The sequence below is a fragment of the Rhamphochromis longiceps genome, linkage group LG3 (assembly GCF_057381845.1).
Source record: "Rhamphochromis longiceps isolate RC_006_pf linkage group LG3, R_longiceps_female_GT1.1, whole genome shotgun sequence".
NCBI classification, from domain to species: Eukaryota; Metazoa; Chordata; class Actinopteri; order Cichliformes; family Cichlidae; genus Rhamphochromis; species Rhamphochromis longiceps.
In genome coordinates, this window is record NC_140559.1 from 38,652,768 (window position 1) to 38,670,652 (window position 17,885).

Consider the following 17,885-nt stretch of genomic DNA (forward strand, 5'->3'; position numbering starts at 1 on the left):
GATGGATGTTTTAATCCAAACTTTATTACCACATTTCATCATTACAGTCTTTGCCATAACTTTAGAGACATTATTATAGTCATTTATTGCTTTATATAATGCAGAGGAACAACCTCACGTGTTTTGTAGAAATACAATTGCTATGATTGCTATGAGCATTACTACAAACTAGACAGGAAAGATTTTAAAGACAAATCATTTATTCATGACTGTAACTTATGAAAAAGAAAACGTAATGTTTTATGCGATTACTGAATTTTTCTAAGAATGGTTTAAAGGAGTGTAAAACAAATTCAAATGAAAACTATTTCTAACAAAAAAAAATCATGCATCACAGTTTATACAGTGTCATCGATTTTCCTATGGACTTGTTGGATCCTTGGAAGCTGGAGAAATAAACTCTCTGCACGCCATCGTCAGCACCTGAAAGAACATGAGGAAAAGTTCAACTAAAGCAATGCACAATAAAAGCACACAAGCCTTAACGTGGTGTAAGTAAAACCTGATTGGCAGATGAAGTTGAGGCTCTCCTCACAGGGCTGGTCTTGCCACAGGAGGTGCTCTGTGCTAGTCATGCCCCCACAGGTGCTGGAGTAACAGTCTGGAACAAAATCCTGTGGCCAATTCAAGAAATTCATGGACTGTCCAGACATCCAGAACCACTCGTCTCCTCTGAGGGATCTGTTGGACAGAACAGATGAACAGATCTGAACAGATTTACATTTATCGAGATGTTGCTCTTTATGGAGCATATGGGCGTTTAAAAGCTGCTTGTTGAATTTCACATAAGCTGGATGATCCATATTTATCTTCTTGATGTTGTGTAGGCCTAAAAGAACAATGACAATCATTAAAAAAACAGAAAAAAACCTTGGTACAGCAGGTTTGTTGTGTTTACAGTGAAAGCTGTTTGCAAAGTGGCCTATTATTGCAGCAATGGCAGAAATGCAAATGCGAAAATGGAAGGACGCGCAATGCAAAGATCTGCATCTGCATAATTTGATTTGCAAAGTTTGCAAATTGTCACAGACATCATGCATCATAAGAGTACAGGGTAGTGCATCTGGCCTCTTAGTATTGTGCAGGAACCTTGAACATCACAAACGTTATTCATTAATTATGAAAAAAAAAACACAACAAAATTGGTAGTTTTTGTGCAATTATACAGCACTTTTCCATTTGTTTGTTATTTTGTTTGTTTTAGAAGACATTTGCATCTTATCGCATCCAAACATACTTATGTTGTAGACCATCAGGACCAATTTGGGGGAACTGAATAGTTTGCGGACTACTGCAATAACTATAGCTATCAGTACCTGCACAGTCCCATCCAGACGTGGTCTGTGAGGGAGAAAGGAACGAGGCCCAGCAGCTGCTCCAACTCGCTTTGCTCCTGTTGGCTGTGAAGGCTGAGCAGGTCCCAGTAATAACGTCTACAGTGCATCAGAGCATCAGACCAGCAGAGCCTCTCTCCCACCACCGTCACGTTCCTGCCACCAAGCTGCAGGCTCACAGGTGGAGGAGGGGTGGGAGGAGGTGGAGGAGTTGGTAAAGGAGTGACAGCTTCTGGAACTACAGGGAAGTACTTTGCTTTAGGATTCTGTTTGTTTAAGCCAGTTTGGTTGTTATTGTTTTCCTTTCATTTTAACATGTTCCATTCAAATATTCTGTAGTTTAATGGTAAATACAAGAAAAACAAATCAAAACAGTAAAAATCTTACAATAATAATTTAAGCACACAAAACCACAACAATTTCTAAAAAATAGCACAACAAGACCCTACCAGAGAGAGAAGCAAACACTTCCACTTCACACAGGGTTGTGTAAGTCCTTTTTCCTGGTATGATCACAATGATGTAGCGACCTTCCATTTCATTACACTGGAATGTGTATGTTGGTGTACCATCTAATGATGTGATCATGCCACAACTGATGGATGTAGAGAAAATTTTAAAAAGTTTCAGTGTAACTCTTTTAAATATAATGTTCAGTTTTTTAATAAGGAAAAAAATGTTTATGGAGCATATTTATCAGAAATCAGATCTCACCTGGGGTTCATGTTACCATTTTGATCCAGCGAGTTCCCGATCAGGATCTGTGCCCCAAGAATCCTTGGAATAAAACCATCCTGTCTGTTGATGATGGTGACAGCACTGACTTTATAGACAGCCAACAAGTCTACTCTCCACCAGGGACCCAGATCTTGATCATTGTGTGTACAGCATCCTGAGTTCAAGTTTCCATTTTTGCACCCATCGACACCCTTTGAGGGCCCAAACACTGGCCCATACCAAGTTGATGACTGTACTGTTTGTTTGTTCAAGGCCACATTTGGAAGCGGTTCCACTAAATTGTTGAAAAGAAGAAACAAGTATGAATCAGTATCAGGCAGATGTGTTTCAGTAGATCAGATCCAGTCACTTAAAGCTCTACCTGCTGGGGCAGCATACACCTCCACTTCACACAGGGTGAGAGTCTTCTTCTGTCCAGGAAGAAACACATTCACAAAGCGACCCTCCATGCTGCCTCCATCACACCGGTATGTGTAGGTTTTACCCGCTTTGATATGTGAGATGGAAGCACACCTGACAGCAGAAATTGTGTTATACCTCTCTGACCTGTCTTCCCCCTGTGCAATGTATGTACGGTCGGAAGGGTAAGATGGCGCTGGCAAAAGGTCGGCAGCCTTAACCCAATTTCCTTCGGGGTCAACCTTCAGTATCAACATTGACAAGCAGAGAGAGGAATGTGTTGCGAGACTTGTGTGCAGTTTACGCTGTAAAGGTGGGCGTGTTACCTGCTTGTCTATGGAGCAGTGATGAAAATGATATTAGATAAGTGTCACAGTGTGTTAATACAGGTGGCTACGGACCTTGATCAACCTTCCACCATGAGCACAGCAGCCGGAGCAAATTGATAGATAAACATAATGGGAACCACACCCAGCAACAATCAGCAGCTGTGAAATGTACAGCAGCAAGGACGGAAATGAAGGTTTTAAGAGCACATAAAATTGTGTTGAAATTTGGGGCCAACTGACTTGTGGAGGTTGGGAAAGTGTCTGGAACATCGCAACAAACAAAAACACGCACAGAGGGTTTGCTGGATCTGCAGCTCCACTGAACACACATAGAATTAACCCACCTACTAATGCACACATGCAATGAAAATCAGCTTACACTCATTAACACGTGAATTTCAGCAAGGTTAACTTAAAAAAAAGAAAGACTGGTATGTCCAACCAGTGATGAAACAACACATTTAGATAAGATAGTCAAATTGTGAGATGGTTTCTGCTTATTGAACAACACAAATGACCTACTGAAGGAAGGAAATTCTCTTTTGTGAGTTTAAACGCGATCTTAAGAATTTAAATATGTACATGTACATGTGAGTTAATTATATCATTAAGGGGGGGCTGACACAGGGCCTGGCAAACGTGCTCATGAGAGTTGGAACTCAGTCTTCTGAAGGTCATAAGCTTTGTTTGGCGTGACTGATATATTGTGGGAAATGACTTAGAGTGCAGAGGGGTCATTGCAAACATGCTTACACACCTAGGTTATGTTTAGAATAAGTCTGTGGGTCATAAAGTAACGAACATGTTATACTAAACCAACTTTGAAACACTAGATTCTAGTGAAAAATGAAATGAAAAAATAATGTTCTTCTAGTGACTAGAAGAACATTATTTTTCTTGCATCTAAATTTCCCAAACACAGCAGTTATCCCACATATGGTCCACCTATTAAAGGGGGACAGAGGGTTGAGAGAGAGAAAAGAAGCATGACAACTAAGAGAACTGACACCTAGTGGGTAACAAGAGAGTGTGTGTGTGTGTGTGTAATGTTTGGAGAGATGTGCTGCACTTTCATTCCCAACAATATAGCCCCAGATGGTTCTGTAACTAGAGCCCTAGAGCATCTTGTCCACGGACACAACGACCAGGACAGAGAGCGCGGGGATCGAACCGGCGACATTCTGGTTACAGATGCGCTTCCCAACCCCAGCGCCACGGTCGCCCCGCATGTGACCTGTGTTTAAGAAGAGCTCAAAGGGGGAATTGTGAGATTATTACACTGTCTTATGTTACATTATACCTCTGATTTAAGCTTATGAAATCATTCTATAGTTTTAGGTTGCATTATACTCCTGAGTTAGAAGGTGAAATTATTATATTGATTAGACTGATTTGTATTACATTAGACTGCTGATTTACTGTGAATGAATTACACTGTTCTATGGTACTTCATACTGCTGATTTATAAAGAAAATACTGTTTGCGGAGAATCATGGCCTTGCTTTTCTGATTGTAGGAAGAGCAAAACATACTGCACAGGAAGCCAAGGTCGTAACTTAGGCTCACTGAGAGAGAAAGAATGTGGATGCTTAGTTTGGAAGTAAGAATGTGAGAAATGGTCAGACACTTTGAGATTTTGCCGGACACCCTCCAGTGCACATCTCCTGTTCGGACGTTTGAAATGCTCAAAGTGTTGTATGGAATAAAGAGAATTGTGCTGATTAAAGTAATTGTTGATTGAGCATTTATGCATTGAGTGTTATTCTTCCTTCAGCCCAAAGATCAAAGAGTTGGGATATTTAACAGGGCAGTATTATGTTAATGTTGTGGAGTTCCAGTTCAGGAGGAAGTAACATGAAGTCCTGAACTAGTCATGTGGTGGATAATATATAAATATTGCAATCTCTGAAATATTGCTGTTGAAATTATTTTAAGATGAAACAAACAAAGAAAAAATCACAATGAACATTGACTGGTATGAAGTCATCATTACCTGGGATTATTGTTTCCATTGTTCTCCAGTGAGTTTCCTATTCTGATCTCAGCTCCATCCAGTCTTTCAGCACAGCAGTCTCCTCTGTTGGTGACTTTTACAGCAGTGATTGTAAAGCTTCGCTGCAGGTCCACCCTCCACCAGGGGTTGGTCTCGTCTTCAGCCGTGTGGCTACAGAACCCATTGCTATAGAACGAGTTCCGTCTGCCATCGATGGCTTTGGACGCAGTGGCAAAAGAGAGTGTAGATGACTGGGCAGCTTCTCCTTTGAGTGCCACATTGGGTAATGGGTATCCTTGAAGGAAAACCAAGAGGACAATAATTTCTTTTGGTTGGCCTGTCACAATCTCTATTGACATAAATTAAAAAAAAAAGAATCATAATAATATTTTTAGAAATTAAAAACACCCTGACATGAAAGCTTTCATTGTCCTTTGACTCAGTAAATTACAGTCTTATGTATCAACATAATAATTAAAGGTGTTTACCGTAGTACACTTCAACCTCACAGAGACTCAGGACCTTTGCACTTCCTGGTAGAAACACAGTGACGTAGCGTCCCTTCACAGAGTTACATGGAAAATAAAACGCTTGTCCGCTGGGAATGTGAGAGATGACAGCACACCTGTATATAACAGATTCAAAAAGAAAAAGTATAAAAATTAAAAATAAATAAGTCCCACTGATATAATGATAACTGACTTATGGGTATATATCGCATTCTTTCACCTGTTACTTTCAGGGTCACTGATTTTTGTTGAATTTCCGATCCAGATTTCAGCACCATCCAGCCTGTTTCCCAATTCATCTCTATTAGTTATCATTACAGTCCCAATTGTATACACATTTACCAGGTCTACTCTCCACCAGGGATCAGATTGTTCACTGGTAAGTGTGCAAGACCCTCTTTGATAGCTTGCATCTCTGTTTCCATCAACTGCCTTACCACCAGTACCCACAGTGCCACTGGTTGAAGATTGGACAGCTGTTTTTTTCAGTGCCAGGTTGTAAAGAAGTTGACCTAAATATTTTAAAAAATGCATTATTAATCAAAACAGCTAGTACTGAGCAGAACCAAACCTTTGAATATATGTTGCAACTCTTCACTGATTGCTCACCTTGAATGTTTAGAGTCAAACATAATATACAGTGCTCTGAAAGGCATTTGTCCCCTTCTTGATTTCTTTTTTTCTGTATACTTAACACAGTTACATGTTTCATGTCATCAAACAAATTTGAATAATAGACAAAATAACGAGTAAATACAAAAAAAAAAGTTTATTTAGGTAAGAGTTCATTTATAAGAGAAAAAAACTATCCAATCTGCCAAATGGAGACAACTTGGAAAAGTCGGGAACCTTCCCGGGATTTTCAACCAAAATCACTGCAAGAGTGCATTGATGACTCAACCAGAGGTCACACAAGAACCCAGAACAGCATCCAAAGAACTACAAGATTCACTTGCTTCAGTTAATGTCAGAGTTCATGATACAAAAATAAGAAAGAGATTAAGTAAAAATGTCATCCATAAGAGAGATCCAAGGAAAAAGACACTGCTGACCAAAATCCCCCCTCACAAAACATGTTGATGATCCCCAAGACACAGCCCATTGTTTGCCAGCGATGCCAGTTTAAGTCATTATGCAAATGTAGTGTTTTTAAGGTTGAGGAAACCTGCAGTCAACTGAGACTGAAGAAGTCACTTGAATGAGTGACAAAACATTTCTTCCACTGAAAACACTACATCCAGATTTGAAGGATTTGATTTAAGCATTGATTCTGTTCTATACCATAAAATCCTGAAGAAAAAACAAATCAAAACTAAACAAAACAAAAAAAACCCCAAACCAAATAACAGTTCTGGAGTGGCCTAATCAAAGGTCAAACTTTTAATCACATTGAGATGCTTTGGCATAACCTGCACTTCGGTGAAAGATCAATTGTTTGCTGAACATGACACTTCCATGCTCAAAAATCCTCCAATGTAGCTTAATTAACACAATTCTGCTGAGAAGATTGGGCCAACATTACTCCACAGTGATGTCAAAGACTTATTGCCAGTTATCACTAATGCTTGAGTGCAGTTTGTCCTGCCAAAAAGTGGCACGACCAGTTATCAGGTTCAGGAGATTAATTAATAATAATGTATACTTTATTGATCCCCGTGGGGAAATTACTTGTTTTTCCTCTACATTTGACCCGTTCATTCAGTGAAGCAGTGGGCAGCCACTAAGCAGGCGCCCGGGGAGCAGTGTGTGGGGACGGTACCTTGCTCAGGTGTACTTCAGGGTGGCCGTTCAGTGAATTCGAACCCCCGACCTTCCGATCATGGGGCAACCAGTCTACCTACTGAGCTATCCCTGCCCCACAAGAAATGTTGCCATGAGCAGGATTAGAACCTGGCCCTCCTGGTGGCTACTTACTAATTTCTTACTGTAAGGGAGTGAGCTGGTTAGACAGGAGGAAACAGAGGTTAAATGAATATAACTTAACTTAAGCAGATTTTGCAACTTAGCATAGCTCCAAACTAACTTCTACCTCCTTTTGGGAAAAAAAAAATCTAAAGTAGCACACTACAAATAAAAATAATGTATTTCAAGAATCTCAGTTACCAACTTCACAGTTGTTTGAATGCTCAGTTACATAGTTTTGGATAGCATTTTTCCCTTTATGAATTAAATCAATTAAAATTGCAATTTGTACTTATTGTGGCTATCTTTGTCTAATAATAGAATTAGTTTGAGGATTTGAAAAATGCAAGTGTGACAAATGTGCAAAAAAAAAAATGAAAGAAGAGTCAAACACTTTTTCACACACACATATTTCTATCTATCTATCTATCTATCTATCTATCTATCTATATATATATATATATATATATATATATATATATATATATATATATATATATATATATATATATATATACACTGTGCAGCTTATTGATCTCGGCTATCACCTGCACTAAGGCTGTTTCAGTTTAGTTTGAAGATAATTTGCTTCAATATCGGCTGTGATTTTTCTTTATTTGACTTTTTTACATTTTCTTTGTTCCATCACCATCATGTGCTATTCTGCACAAGATTGCACTTTGTGGACCAGAATATGTTTGTTCGTAGAAGAAAAGTTTACCTGCCAGTGTTCCAGATGTTAATGTTAACATGATGGAAATGCCTGTTAACATGCAGACATTTAAAAGATTTTTTTTTTTAAAAAGGAGTTATTTTTTTCAATGATCTCACTGATGTGTACATTAAATTCCATCATCTTCATTTTAACTTTATTTTTTCTTAAAGAAAGTTTAAGATACTTTAACTTACCAATGAAGCTCCAACTATGAGTCCCACTCATGGCTTAAGAAAGTATCCAAGTCAAATGTATTATGGCATTAATAAAATGCAGTAATTGGCAGGTAGACTGACTTACTGTCTCTGTAGTTTTCTTCTAAGCACTACCAATCTCATACTATTCTCCCCTGTTTGTTTTGATATCCAAGAATATGCAAATTTTTAGTCAGTAATGTTTGCATGAATGACAACACACCCAAACTCATATCTGGATCTTCAGACCAAACCTTTCCAATGCATGTTTCTACAATTTAATGTTTAAATATTCTATTTTATTTTTTTTACATTTTTCACTTGCCGTATTACACATTTTTATTCATTTCACTGATCATTACTTTCAAAGGCACATGCTTACCTCAAAGTCTATCAGCCAGATTCACACACAACTATATGTGCCGTTTTATTGAAAACTTTATTACTTTGATGAAGATGATGGCACTTGCATTTCTCAAGTGTAATATTTAATTTCAATGCTAATGTCTCTGACACAAACAGAGATACCTGTGCAGTTACAGTTTTCCACAGCATCGTTTACATCAGGGGTGTGAAATAAAAGCCCTGGGGCCAGCATTGACCCGACAGAGACTCCAATCTGGTCTGCTGAATGGTTTTGGAAAATGTGCATGGCATGCATTTATGGACTTCTTATAGGTGTACAACTTTTCCTGCTGATAAAAAGCTCCCCAAAAACTATTTATACTACACCAAAGTAGTTAGGTATTAGATAAACAGTTAAATGAGATAAAAAACATTTTTAATGTGTACAACAGAAATTCGAGTAAAAAAAATGAAAGTTTTCATCAGTCAAATAAAAATATAAGGTTTTATAAGTACATGACATCTGGGCAGTGAGCTACCAGAGATTTATCTGTAGTTTTACACACTTTTCATGTAGAAAAACTGAAATGTGCTGTTGAAATTGCACTTTTACAATATTTGCATACATGTGTTTAACATGATATAAGCCCAGCCAGATCAGCAGATGATGTTTAGGTTCACCCCACAATGGGCAACATCCAATTTAAGAATTTAAAATAAAACATCAAAACAGATTTAAACGGAATGAAAATGTTGCCATTGATGTAGTACTGGCACCACCTGTTGATACTGAGTTTCATATATGCTACATGGTTAATAATTAGCTTTAAAATAATAATATGTATTACTATTTTTTTAATAATTTGTTTAGAAAAACACTGAAAAGACATCTTTCTAACTCTGAATGAAATTTCTTTCACGTTCATCTTTGTGGATTAAATGATGTAGATAAAATACCTGCCCCGCTAATGTCACAGCAAGTTTGTGTTTTCTGTCAAAACTAAAAAACAAACACGCCTGTCTGGAGAAGGCAGCAATGCAAATGAGAAAACACAACAACACCTGACTTAAGATCTGCATCTTCTGAGAATATTTGCTAAATTCAAATCATTAAGAGGCATCTGACCTCTCAGTATTTTGCATCTGTTCAAAATTACATCAAAAGCAGTTTGCCTTTTACACTGACTTTAAATTAATAATATTTGGAAAATAATATTTGTTAAACTTTTTTTTAGTTCATGTAGTGAAATGGGTTCATATAAAAATGTTTTTGTTTTTATTAAATATTTTGCAAGATTTCACAGTTTAGCCCCGGAGTCACCTCAGTATACATAAGGAAAACTTTTTGCATCACGTCTAGTCATGCCTGTCTGGAAACGCTAGCAATGCAAATGAAAGAAAAAACAAGGACACAGCCTGTGACTTAAAGGCTATATCTTTGGAGAAATTTTCATTTGCAAAATTCAAATCGTCATTCAAATTGTGAATGAAATGAGAGCAGAGAAAGGCCTCTTAGTATTTTGAAAAGCAAGAATGGTGTCATATATGAAGTGGTGCATATATAGTACATGAGAACACAAACTTTATTTCAGCCTAAATTTTAATTCTAATGAATATGTTTGGCTTGAAACACGATCATAGGAAAAGAAGGAGGCTTTAAAAAACAACAACAAGATAACAAAACAGGAAAATTAGTATGGAAGAGTCTATAGTGGGATTCAGCAGGTGAGGGAATCTTAAAATCAGTTGTAGTGGCTCAGCATGCGGAAAAGTATCATAACTCATAATCATTTCTATTATGAGTTCCAGTAGATTTTTTTTATTGTACAGGCTGTGATCAGGTGACCTGTGCTGTGCTCTGAGGTTTAATGCTCTTTGTTGATTTACAAAACTGGATTCAACAAGATGCAACCCGAATCTTGGCTAATATCCATCCTGTATACTCACAGTACATTTATACTAGACTGTTTAAAGCTGATGCAAAGCTGGAATTCAGTTAATTCAGTGAGTCAGAATAATCATACTGATTATTCTGCTTTATTTTAAATTGTATCTTAAATTGTTACTTTGCGACTGATTTTGGTACATTTTAAATTGTTGCAGGACTGAATATGAAAATGCCACCAAATCCCTGGAAATCTTTCTGACAATCTTTCTAATTAATTTGTTTAGAGACAAAACTTATTTATACTGTCAGACAGCAGGTCTGCAATGATTTTTTTTAATATAGTGTCAGAGAGAATTTAGTAATTACAGACGTGTGTTGTATGCTATATTGTCCACAAATGAAAAATAACATTTTCGCACTTTGCTGTGCGTGTAGTGTGAAGTGCTTAAGAACTTGTGTTCTTCTGCACAAATAAAAACCAAACTGTTTGATATTGTTATATTTTATAATATACGACTGTCTTTGTTTATTAATCCAAACTTTATTACCACATTTCATCATTACAGTCTTTGCCATAACTTTAGAGGCACTATTATAGGCACTTATTGCTTTATATAATGCAGAGGAACAACCTCACGTGTTTTGTAGAAATACAATTGCTATGATTGCTATGAGCATTACTACAAACTAGACAGGAAATTATTTAAAGATAAATCATTTATTCATGACTGTAACTTATGAAAAAGATAAACGTAATGTTTTATGCAATTACTGAATTTTTCTAAGAATGGTTTAAAGGAGTGTAAAACATATTCAGATAGAAACTATTTCTAACAAAATAACTATGCATCACAGTTTCTACTGTGTCATCTCCTTTATGGACTTGTTGGATCCTTGAGTGCTGGAGAAATAAACTCTCTGCACGCCATCGTCAGCACCTGAAAGAACATGAGGAAAAGTTCAATAAGGCAATACACAATAAAAGCACACAAGCCTTAATGTGGTGTAAGTAAAACCTGATTGGCAGATGAAGTTGAGGCTCTCCTCACAGGGCTGGTCCTGCCAGAGGAAGTGGTCTGTGCTGGCCACGCCTCCACAGGTGCTGGAGTAACAGTCTGGAACAAAATCTTGTGGCCAATTTAAGAAATTCATGGAATATCCAGACATCCAGAACCACTCGTCTGCTCTGAGGGATCTGTTGTAGAGAAAGTATAACGAACAGATGTAAACTGATTGGAAAATGCAGCTATTGACATTTAACATAAGCTATATGATTGATATTTATCTTCAAAATAACAAAATATGTTAAATATACTGGAAAAAATTTCACTGGAAAACAATTTGAATTTTATCATTTTAAGCATAATTTTGCTTAAGTGAATAGAAAATCCAAATGTAAGTTTGACACAGCAATGCAAATAAGAAAACACAACAACACAAAGCATCTAACTTAAAGATCTGTGTTGGGTCTGCGTTTCTGTGTGACTACCTGTTAATGAAATTCAGATTAACAAAGCACAGTAGGTGGGAAGATGCAAATATGCCTGGAATGAGTTCAGAAAATTCCAGTTTTCGTTCTTTTTTCTTTTGAAACAAGCATTAAACAAGAAGGGTCATCTCCATCAACCTGTATATGGCGTAACCCCTCTAATCGTCTCACCATACACAAGCACAGGTAAGGTCATAAATGCAGGAAGTAAATATCCTCGCTAAATAAGAGAACAGAACCCTCACATAGGATGTGCCTTCAGTTACACTGTAGCCCCCCTCACCATTCAACAGGCTGGGGAAGACAACAGAAACAAAGGAATGTCTTTGATGATTCAGTTTGAACTGAGACTTACAAATTTAAGTACACAATGACAACATTTAAGATAAGATGAGAATCTTTATTAGTACCACATCTGGAAAATTTGTTTTGTCACAACAGTGCAAAGTTATATAGCAAAAATTAAAGAACACAGGAAAACAATAAGAATAATACACTGTACACAACTGTACAGAATAGAATAGAATAAAAAAATACTATATATAGAATGGAATAAAATAAAATAAAATGTACAATAGGATAAAAATTTAATACATATACAACTGAGTAAAAATACAACTTTGGCAGAATATTTAACATTTTGACTCTAACAATCTGCCTCTTCTGAGAATATTTCCTCAGAAGAGGCGGGGCATCTGACCTCTTAGTATGTTGCAGCAGTTTAAATTTACATAATATGCCTTCTTTATTAACTGTGAAAAATGTATTCCCTATGACACACAATTGGATAAATAATCAGAAAACAAGTAAATATTTTCTTGACTGGGTTTTTTTGTTTTTGGGGTCATTGTGTTGTCAGAAGTTATTTCTTCTTTGAACCATTGGTAGTTATTTTCATTCACTTTGTACATTGTTTGCATTTCTTTCTGGCTTTTCCTGTTGTGTCTTTCTCCATTTATTTGGTTGTTTCTTCTGTTTCTTTGTTCTCATTTGATATTTATGTCTAGTTCTTTAACAGATTTTTCCATTTCACTTGTGATTGGAGAGCTCCACCATCTCATTTATGTTATGTCCTGCTCATTATTTAATCTGTGATGTACATCAGCTAAATGTATCTATAGCTATCAGTACCTGCGCAGTCCCATCCAGATGTGGTCTGTGAGGGAGAAAGGAACGAGGCCCAGCAGCTGCTCCAACTCGCTTTGCTCCTGTTGGCTGTGAAGGCTGAGCAGGTCCCAGTAATAACGTCTACAGTGCATCAGAGCATCAGACCAGCAGAGCCTCTCTCCCACCACCGTCACGTTCCTGCCACCAAGCTGCAGGCTCACAGGTGGAGGAGGGGTGGGAGGAGGCGGAGGAGTTGGTAAAGGAGTGACAGCTTCTGGAACTACAGGGAAGTACTTTGCTTTAGGATTCTGTTTGTTTAAGCCAGTTTGGTTGTTATTGTTTTCCTTTCATTTTAACATGTTCCATTCAAATATTCTGCAGTTTAACTGGACACTGAAAGCTAAAAGTTCAGTAAAGTGCATGATGTTCATTTGGTCCTATGAACAATGGTAAATACAAGAAAAAGAAAAAAACAACAACAGTAAAAATCTTACAATAATAATTTAAGCACACAAAACCACAACAATTTCTAAAAAATAGCACAACAAGACCCTACCAGATAGAGAAGCAAACACTTCCACTTCACACAGGGTTGCGTAAGTCCTTTTTCCTGGTATGATCACAATGATGTAGCGACCTTCCATTTCATTACACTGGAATGTGTATGTTGGTGTACCATCTAATGATGTGATCATGCCACAACTGATGGATGTAGAGAAACAACAAAGAAAATGATAGATTAGAACTTAAAACTATGTTCAGACATTAGTTTTTCTTTGTTTTAAAAAAACAAAAAAATATTGAATTTAATGTTGAAGGAGAAAAGTTACATTTATCAGAAATCAGATCTCACCTGGGGTTTTGGTTACCATTTTGATCCAGCGAGTTCCCGATCAGGATCTGTGCCCCAAGAATCCTTTCAGGACAACAGTCCTGTCTGTTGATGATGGTGACAGCACTGACTTTATAGACAGCCAGTAAGTCTACTCTCCACCAGGGACCCAGCTGTTCTACAGTACAAGAACAGCATCTTATGTTGAAGTTTCCATTCCTGCACCCATCGACACCCTTTGAGGGCCCAAACACTGGCCCATACCAAGTTGATGACTGTACTGTTTGTTTGTTTAAGGCCACATTTGGAAGCGGTTCCACTAAATTGTGGAAAAGAAGAAACAAGTATGAATCAGTATCAGGCAGATGTGTTTCAGTAGATCAGATCCAGTCACTTAAAGCTCTACCTGCTGGGGCAGCATACACCTCCACTTCACACAGGGTGAGAGTCTTCTTCTGTCCAGGAAGAAACACATTCACAAAGCGACCCTCCATGCTGCCTCCATCACACCGGTATGTGTAGGTTTTACCCGCGTTGATATGTGAGATGGAAGCACACCTGACAGCAGAGAGTGTGGGGGCAGCATTATGTTAGTATTATGGACTTCATGTTAAGGAGAAGGTAACATCAAGTAATTAACTAGTCCTGTGGTCGATAATATGTATATTCTAATTGCTGAAACATTGCTGTTCAAGTTATTCTAAAGTAAAACAAACAAAGAAAAAAATCACAATGAACGTTGACTGATATAAAATTACCTGGGATTATTGTTTCCATTGTTCTCCAGTGAGTTTCCTATTCTGATCTCAGCTCCATCCATTCTTTCAGCACAGCAGTCTCCTCTGTTGGTGACTTTTACAGCAGTGATTGTAAAGCTTCGCTGCAGGTCCACCCTCCACCAGGGGTTGGTCTCGTCTTCAGCCGTGTGGCTACAGAACCCATTGCTATAGAACGAGTTCCGTCTGCCATCGATGGCTTTGGACGCAGTGGCAACAGAGAGTGTAGATGACTGGGTAGCTTCTCCTTTGAGTGCCACATTGGGTAATGGGTATCCTTGAAGGAAAACCAAGAGGACAATAATTTATGTTGTTTGGGCTCTGACAACTCTTATTGATTTATATAATAAAAACACAAAGAATAATTGCATGTCACAGTCCTGGGTCAATTTGACCCAGCGTTCTTAGGTTTCTTGTGTTTTTCTACTTTTTTAGTTCATGATTTATTCCATGGTTCCTAGGTTGTTTATTTTATTTTACTGGATTCCGCCTTGTGTCTCTGCCCTCTGTCTCCCCATGTGTCTGTGTTATATTGTTGTGTGAGTTCTCGTGCCGTGGTTTGTGTTTCATTCTGTTATGTTTTCCATGTTTATCCAGCGTGTCATGTTTGCACTCTTCCTTGTGTTTCTCAGTGTTCCCTCCAGTCTGCATCTCTGTATATTTCCTGTTTTACTCTGAAGGTCTGTGTCTCATGTTAGTCTATTCTGTTTTGCTTCCTTGTCTCGTTGTGCCCAATCAGTTCCACCGGGCTTGCCACCTGTTCCTTGTTCCCTCATGTTCCTGTCTGTGTATTTATATTGTGTGTCATCTCGTCCTCGTTGTTGGTTCGTCTGTGTTTCTTCCCTGCCTCATTCTGTGTCATCTTCCCGCGTCTCCCTGCATCCCGGTTTCAGTTCAGTGTTTTGTTTGTTTCTCCCAGTATAAATTTCTTTGCTTCTGTTTCTCGCCTGCTAAGTTTTTGTTTGTTTCACTTACCAGTTTAATAAAGCTCACCTGCATCTGAAGCTGCCTGCATCTTGCGTCCTAACTTTCAACCTCCACTCATCTGCCATGGCAGACGTGACATTGTAATGTTGTTAGAAATTAAAAACACCCTGACATGAAAGCTGTCATTTGTTCTTTGACTCAGTAAATTGCAGTTTTATGTATCTGCATCAGAATTGAAAGTATTTACCGTAATACACTTCAACCTCACAGAGACTTAGGACCTTTGCACTTCCTGGTAAAAACACAGTGACGTAGCGTCCCTTCACAGAGTTACATGGAAAATAAAACGCTTGTCCGCTGGGAATGTGGGAGATGACAGCACACCTGTGTATGAAACATTCAAAAAGAAAAAGTAAAGAATAAATATAAATAAGTCCTATTGATATGATAAATAATGACTTACGGTTATAAATCAAGCTCTTTCACCTGATGCTTTCAGGGTCACTGATTGTTATTGAATTTCCGATCCAGATTTCGGCACCATCCAGCCCATTTTCCAATTCCTGTCTATTGGTTACCATTACAGTCCCAATTGTATACACATTTACCAGGTCTACTCTCCACCAGGGATCAGATTCTACATTGGTAAGTGTGCAAGACCCACTTTGATAGTTTGCATCTCTGTTTCCATCAACTGCCTTACCAGCAATACCCACAGTGCCACTGGTTGAAGATTGGACAGCTGTTTGTTTCAGTGCCACGTTGTAAAGGAGTTGACCTAAGTGATTAAAAAAAAATATTAATGAAAACATAGAGGGCTATTTTTACATTTTTGCTCGGAATAAGCAATATACATATAAATATACAGATAAATCAAGGTCCAGTGTCAAATTAGTAGTTATTATATTTGTATTTGCCTGAACTGAGACGGATTCATTTTATTAAGAATGAAACTTTGCTCAATTATTGGCTGTGCTTTCTAAATAAAAATCTTTATTTTTTTAATTTTTGCAAACTTGTGATAGTTTGCACTTAACAAATGTGGACGAGAATGTTTTGATTGCAGAAGAAAAATTTACCTGCCAGTGTTCCAGATGTTAATGTTAACATGATGGAAATGCCTGTTAACATACCGACATTTGAAAGATATTTAAAAAAAAGGAGTTATTTTTTTGAATGATCTCACTGATGTGTACATTAAATTCCATCATCTTCATTTTAACTTTATTTTTTCTTAAAGAAAGTTTAAGATACTTTAACTTACCAATGAAGCTCCAACTATGAGTCCCACTCATGGCTTAAGAAAGTATCCAAGTCAAATGTATTGTGGCATTAATAAAACGCAGTAATTGGCAGGTAGACTGACTTACTGTCTCTGTAGTTTTCTTCTAATCACTACCAGTCTCATACTTTACTCCTGCATTTGTTTCAGTATCCAAGAATATGCAAATTTTTAGTCACTGATGTTTGCATGAATGACCACACACTCAAAATCTTCAGACCAAACCTTTCCACTGCATGTTTCTACAATTTAATGTTTAAACATTTTATTTTTCTACATTTTCACTTGCCTTATTAGACATTTTTATTCATTTCACTGATCATTACATTCAAAGGCACATAAGCTTACCTCAAAGTCTATCAGCCAGATTGAAGATGATGACACTTACATTTCTCAAGAGTAATATTTAATTTCAACACTAAGGGCTCTTACACAAACAGAGATACCTTTTATACATTTAATATATTGCTGAATTTACAAAAAAAAAAAAAAATGTGGAGGGATATATTCTAAAGTAATAAGCACACATAGTGTATAAAACTTAAGTTACTATGACCATGAGTAATGAACCAATCAGCAGCATTTTAAACAGGGATCAGAAGCACAGCTGTATATGAGTCCAACTCAGTGTATCATCAGAACAAGGGTTTTAAAAAGAGACAATCTGTTTTTTTCTGCAGCTACAGTTTTCCACAGCATCGTTTACATCAGGGGTGTCAAACATAAGTCCTGGGGGCCAGAACTGACCCGACAGAGACTCCAATCTGGTCTGCTGGATGGTTTTGGAAAATGTGCATGGCATGCATTTATGGACTTCTTATAGGTGTACAACTTTTTCTGCTCCTCAAGAGCCATTTGTACTACACCAAAGTAGTTAGGTATTAGATAAACAGTTAAATGACAGAAAAAACCTTTTACTGTGTACAACAGAAATTCCAGTAAAAAAATGAATGTTTTCATCAGTCAAATAAAGATATAAGGTTTCATACATACAGGAGATCTGGGCAGTGAGCTACAAGAGATTTTTCTGTACTTTTACACACTTGTCATGTAGAAAAACTGAAATGTGTTGTTGAAATTGCATTTTTACAATATTTAAATATGTATAATAATAATATACATACGT

General features: G+C 37.3%; 2 protein-coding genes across 2 annotated transcripts; both read right to left on the reverse strand.

The window, feature by feature from the left end:
• Positions 1–279: 279 nt before the first annotated feature.
• LOC146674535 (uncharacterized) lies at positions 280–5,836 on the reverse strand. Its single transcript, XM_085396839.1, has 9 exons — positions 5,523–5,836; positions 5,282–5,418; positions 4,794–5,088; positions 2,434–2,585; positions 2,049–2,346; positions 1,784–1,929; positions 1,317–1,572; positions 503–681; positions 280–423 (listed from the first exon to the last, which is right to left on the reverse strand). Exons 1-9 carry the CDS (start codon positions 5,834–5,836, stop codon positions 332–334), a joined length of 1,869 nt encoding a protein of 622 aa, XP_085252965.1. The 3' UTR covers positions 280–331.
• Positions 5,837–11,204: 5,368 nt separating this feature from the next.
• LOC146674536 (uncharacterized) lies at positions 11,205–16,289 on the reverse strand. The gene is made up of 9 exons (XM_085401079.1): positions 15,964–16,289; positions 15,725–15,861; positions 14,533–14,827; positions 14,181–14,332; positions 13,796–14,093; positions 13,499–13,644; positions 12,967–13,222; positions 11,363–11,541; positions 11,205–11,284 (listed from the first exon to the last, which is right to left on the reverse strand). Exons 1-9 carry the CDS (start codon positions 16,287–16,289, stop codon positions 11,205–11,207), a joined length of 1,869 nt encoding a protein of 622 aa, XP_085257205.1.
• Positions 16,290–17,885: the final 1,596 nt, after the last annotated feature.